This window comes from Alexandromys fortis, unplaced genomic scaffold, assembly GCF_014885135.2.
Source record: "Alexandromys fortis isolate MF-2015 unplaced genomic scaffold, M_Fortis_MF-2015_v1.1 scaffold_74, whole genome shotgun sequence".
Classification (NCBI taxonomy): Eukaryota; Metazoa; Chordata; class Mammalia; order Rodentia; family Cricetidae; genus Alexandromys; species Alexandromys fortis.
In genome coordinates, this window is record NW_026068008.1 from 489,883 (window position 1) to 495,882 (window position 6,000).

Sequence of the window (6,000 nt, forward strand, 5' to 3'; positions counted from 1 at the left end):
GCTCTTCACTGTGCAGTGTGTTGAGTTTGATCACTATGAGAGAATCATGGAAGGCTAGGTCACTTTGTCACAAAAATTAGATGTTTCAGTGCTCCAAATTTCTTAAAAGGTATATAGGATGTGAAGCCCGGTATAGCTCAGTGGTGGAATGCTTCTCTGGCATGGGCATCATAGGTAGGTAGATAAGTTTTTAAATATAATATATACATCAAAATAGTTGGAAATAATAAGTCTTACTTGTAAGGCTGGAAAGATGGCTCAGATGGTAGAGAACTTGATGCTAAACTTGACAATTTGAGTTTGGTCCCTGGGATCCACATGATGGAAGAAGAGAACTGACTCCCACAAACTGTCCTTTATCTCTGGAGGAGTGTTGTGGTATACCCCCACGCTAAAGAAATAGAAAAAGGAAAAAAGGAAAGAAAAAAAGTATATTACTGGTAGGAGAAAAACAAAAAACTTTTTTTTTTTTTTTAGAAGGCAGAAGCAGGTGGATTCTGAGTTTGAGGCCAGCCTGGTCTATGGAGTGAGTTCCAGGACAGCCAGGACTGTTACACAGAAATCATCTTGTGTGTGCATTTGCGAGCGTGTGTGTACGGGTGCCCCAACATGCACAGGTGGAGGTCAGAGGTCAACTTTCTTGGAGTCAGTTTTCTTTTTCTACCAAGGAGATTCTGAGAATTGAACTCAGTGACTTTACTGCTGATCCATCATGTAGAATCTAGCAGTATCCCTGAGTCTCTGGAAAGGTCTGGTGTTGATATATTTCATAAGGAAGAAATGTGCATTCAGAAACTGGCCCCGGTTTCCCAGTAGTTATATATTCCTTTGCTGGGTGTGGCGTGGGTGCCTGTCAGTCATCTCAGCATCCAGAAGGTTTCCACCTCCTGGAGCAGTGCTGATAGTGGGGTCCTGGCTTCTCTGAGTTACATAGTACAGCCTTATCTTACAGAAACAGGACCAAGCATGTTGCTTCATTATATGCCAGGTTTTCATTTATAAATTTATTTATTATTTCACTAATAAATTTATTTATTAGTATGGAAGGCTGCTGGCAGTTAAAAATAGTTCAAGTATCTTAAAAACATGAGAAACAAAGTAATGCTTTTTTTTTTTTTTTTTTTTTTTTTTTTTAAGATGGGTTTTCTGTAACTTTGGAGCCTGTCCTAGAACTTGCTCTTGTGTGGACCAGGCTGGCCTCTAACTCAGAGATAAATCTGCCTCTGCCTTCCGAGTGCTGGGATTAAAGGTGTATGCCACTACTGCCCAGAGGTTAGTGCTTTTTTTGGCTAGGGTGTGTTTCCTGTACCACAACTATGACCATGTGCAGCCTTTCTGTCCAGTGGAGGTGGAACACTATTTCTGATGATCCGTTGCTTAAAAACATTTTTTTTTAAATTATATGTATAAGTGTTTTGCCTGGATGCATGTTTGTCTATGCAACAAGTGCATGTATGGTACCTGCGATAACCAGAAGAGGATGTCAGATTCCCTGCGTCTGGAGCTTAAAACAATTATAAGCTGGTATGTGGGTGCTGGGAATTGAATCCAGGTCCGCTGCAAGATCAGCCAGTTCCCTTAACCGCTGAGCCATCTCTCCAGCCCTCTACTGGTCAGTTGTGAAGGAGAATCTGTGTTAGTCTCAGGAGAGTGACTAGAAGGACCCAGTGCTTGTTTTTTCCTGTCCATGTTTTAAACATCATCCTTTATGCATGCATGAATGTTCAACACTAAGAGAAAATATATTTTTGTATTCATGTGCCATTTTCTTTATTTTGACCTTTTCTTTTAAATTATTTTATTTAGCAACTCGGAGCAGAAGCCGAAGTAATATGCTAATGGACTTACATATGGACCATGAAGGGTCATCTCAAGAAACCATCCAGGAGGTACAACCAGAAGAAGTGCTGGTCATTTCCTTAGGGACAGGTCCCCAACTTACTCCAGGGATGATGTCAGAAAATGAGGTACGAATGGGTTATTTTTTTTTTTAAAAGGTTTATTTATTTATTATGTATACAACATTCCTTCCATGTATGCCTTCAGGCCAGAAGAGGGAACCAGATCTCATTACAGATGGTTGTGAGCCACCATGTGGTTGCTGAGAATTGAACTCAGGACCTCTAGAAGAGCAATGCTCTTAACCTCTGAGCCATCTCTCCAGCCCCTGAATGGGTTATTTTTTTGTTTTGTTTTTCAGGATAAGGTTTCTCAGAGATTCACCATCCTTTGCCTCTGCCTCCCTAGTGCTGGGATTAAAGGTGTGCGTCACCACTGCTTGGCACTTTGTTTTATTTGGGTTTTGATAATGAGTCTCATGTAATCATAACTGGCTTGAACTCTGGTCTTCTGCCTCTAATTCTCAAGTGCTGGGATTGTAGGTATATGCCACTGCATGCAACATAGAGGTTTTTAATACATAAAAAATATATAAAATAAATTTTAAAAATGCTAGTGGTTTGCAAATAACAGATTTTTTTTTTTTAAAAAAAATAATAAGGAAAAGAAAAAAAAAAAAAAAAAAAATATAAAGTAAACTAAAAAAATAAAAAAAATAAAACCCACTCAAAAAAACAAATGAGGGAAAAAAGAAAATGAAAAGAGTGAAAAAAACAAAAAACAAATGAAAAAACTATAAAAAAAAAAACACTAAAAAAAAAATAACAACAAAAAAATAAAAAAAATAAAAAAAATAATATTATATATATTAAACACAATATAAAATTATATAAAAAAAAATATTTATCTCTAAAAAAAACTATAAGAAAAAAAAAAAAAATAAAAATATCAAAAATATGAAAAAATATTATATTTTTAAACACACAAAAAAATATAAAAAAAAAAAAAAAAAAAATAAACAAAAACAAAAACCACACCCCCAAAATATGAAAATATGAAAAAAATATATAAAAAAGAGAAAAGAAAATATATGAAAAAAAAAAAAAGGAAAAAGAAAAAAAAAAAAAAATAACACACGAGAAAAAACACTAAAACTGAGTTGTATCTCCATTCCTGACAATGCATTCATTATTTTCTAAAGTTTACTGTCCACACATTCTAAGCCCCTGTGAACAGTGGAGGAGGGCGACCATGGCACTGAAGTTGGTGAACACACCAAAACCAAAAGGGCTTGTTCTAGTGGCACAGGAGGGAAAGCCATGGCATTGTGGTGCAGAAGTTTGGGAAGACTTCTAGCGATTTGTAGGGAAAGCTTTATTTTCTTAGGCTAGTAGAGAGGTAGGGTTTGTGTTCAGAGTTCAAAATTCCTAACGTGCTTTCTATTGTGTGGTTAGGGGAAAAATGGAAGAGATAAATAAAAAATTAGGGAAATAAAAATTTTTTAAAGATTACTTTTTTTTTTTATGTATGTGAGTGTTTTGCCTTCCTACATTTGTGACTACATGCATTTCCAGTGACCAGGGGGGCCCATTATGTCCCCTGAATCTGGAATTACAGATGGTTGTGCGCCATTATGTAGGTGTTAGGACTCAAACGCAGGTCCTCTGAAAGAACAAGTGCTCTTAACCACTGAGCCCAAAGTGGAAAAAAAAAAAATGAGATTAGGGGGCTCTGATGGCATAGTGTTTCTTATAGAGGACCAAGCATCCACATAAGGTTGCTCACTGTAACTGTAGCTCCAGGGAATCTAATAAGTTCTTCAGGACCTTCCAGGCACCCTGCACTCACACATGTACCCTCCCCAACATGCACATGATTTAATTTTTTTAAAAAACTTAAAATGAAAAAAAAAAGAGAAAGAGAGACTGTGGAGTTGGGCATAGTGACCCTCACCTATAAATTATAGCCGTTGGGAGGAAGAGGCAGGAAGAATACATGCTTAGGGTAAGCCTAGTCTGTCAGCATAGGCTTCCAAGGCACCCTAAGTAATAAGACCATGTCTCATCAAATTAAAAAAGAGAGAGAGCAAGAGAAAGAAAGAGAAGGAAGGAATGGGGAGGGGAAGTAAGCATTGGCGACAATGAGTTTTAAGAATTTGTTAAAAGAGTTTAGAGTTAGAGACAAACTGCTATTGTAGGCATGTGTGTATGCGTGTGCTTGTGTGTGTACACATACTCTATATATTTTGGCTATTGGAGATTGATCTCAGGTCATCTGGCTTAAAGGGAAGTATCTTTCTTACCTGTTGATCTTACTGGCTTAGAAGCAACAACTTACATTCAATAAATGATGGCTTGTTTTTCAAGAAAGTTCATTGCTAGCTTGGAAAGTCACAGCTCATACGTCCAGATGTGGTGGCTTACATGTGTAATTCCAGCACTCAGGAGATAGAGGCAGGGGCAAGGGCCAGCCTGGGGCACACAAAACACAATGAGACCTTCCAGATCCTTGGCTGAACACTAAGCTCAAGCTGACAGAACAGAATGCTGAAGTCTTCTGACGCCTGTGCCTCCCTACTGCTTCCCTGTGTGACTGTCAGTTGCTGACCCTGATGAACAGTGGAAGACATAGCTGGAGTTGCCTTCGAATATGGACTTTGTTCTGGGTTCCGTGTGAAAGCTGGGTGGGCCTCGCAAACAGGCTTTTAGTTAGAAATAGTTAAGAAGAATGGAAATATGCACTTGTGGTTTATTTATTTTATTGTCAGTAGTCTTTCATTTATGATAAACCAAAAATTATATTCTATTTTTATTTTTTTTTTCAGGTCCTAAACATGCAGCTCTCAGATGGAGGACAAGGAGATGTCCCTGTTGATGAAAACAAACTCCACGGTAAACCTGACAAAACCTTGCGCTTTTCCCTCTGCAGTGATAATCTGGAAGGCATATCTGAAGGTGAAGGGCTACTGCATTCAGGGAGTGTGTGATCCCAGTTGTTCTGTGTTCTTTAAAGGAGCCTTATAATTTACAATTAAGCCATCATGCCTCTCACTAAGGAGGATAATGAAATTTTCCTCTAACGAGCTTTAACATGGCTGGAAGACTGTTTTTTCTAAATATAATTAAGATTACAAGAGGCTGTTGGTCGTATATAATGGGAACATGTGTCCTCATTCAGTATTAAATGAATAACAGCAAGTTGTGTTTCTCAACTTGCTGTCTGTCAAAGCTTATAGAGCTCCTTTAGAAGGCTATGGTGCATGTGCAGATGGGGAGAGTGGACTGATGAGCATTTCAGGATGTTGTGCATACTCTTTACTGTTGTGTTCCTGTATCCACGCACTCACACCTGCCGTCACGAGTCATGGAATGAAAAAGGCAGTCAGGGCAAAGATAGACCTCAGCTGGTAGAATGTTTGCCTGGCATGCCTAGATCTAATCTTCAATAACAAAGGAAGCTTTAAGCCAGAATGTGAAGTAAGAGTTTGTCATTCCATAATTTAGCGCCTTTTGTTTATGTATAGAGTCCAGTTTATTAATGTTTAAAGGAAGATATACATGAGTAACATATGTTCACTCTACAAAATGTGGAAAAGAAATAAACTCACCTGTAATTTCACTATTGACAGTTGATATTTGAATTATTTATAGCAAAATTAAGTTAATGACATTTTGTAACATTTTTACTTTTGTGTGCCAATAACATTCCCTTTGTAATTTGTGGTCTTAAATAACATGTTTCTATTTTTATAATTTTCTTTTCTATCTTTATGAGACAAGAGTCACAATGTATCCTTGGCTAAGTAGAACAGTCTGGCCTTGCACTTAAAAAGGTTCTCCTTCCTCTGTCTCCCAAGTGCAGAGATTAAAGGCATGACCACCACCCCTGGCAATAATATGTTTTAAAGGAATTTTTTAGCTTCAAATATGCCTGTCAATTTATTTTAGCATTCTATTGTGTGAAGAAATGTCGAATACTTCTACTTTTTATTTTATTTATTTACTTTTATTTATGACATATTCCCGATTTTCCCTGGTCAAGAATTCTTTGAAACAATTCCATCAGCCTTAGGCGATCAGAAAATAGAAATGTCTGATTTGCTCATCTTGCAAATGGCCCTGCAGGTAACAGTTTTTTTTTTTAAATGTTTTTTAAAAACTT

At 37.3% G+C, this 6,000-nt stretch overlaps 1 protein-coding gene across 9 annotated transcripts in view; it reads left to right on the forward strand.

The window, feature by feature from the left end:
* Positions 1–6,000, forward strand: part of Gapvd1 (GTPase activating protein and VPS9 domains 1) — an 89,600-nt gene that overhangs the window by 35,151 nt on the left and 48,449 nt on the right. For 7 of the 9 annotated variants that reach the window (XM_050161668.1, XM_050161665.1, XM_050161667.1 and 4 more), the window contains 2 exons: positions 1,807–1,967; positions 4,664–4,793. In XM_050161668.1, coding sequence (XP_050017625.1) covers positions 1,807–1,967; positions 4,664–4,793 — 291 coding nt within the window. The remainder of the gene's footprint in view (positions 1–1,806; positions 1,968–4,663; positions 4,794–6,000) is intronic. The other 2 variants (XM_050161671.1, XM_050161669.1) reach the window with 1 other exon arrangement.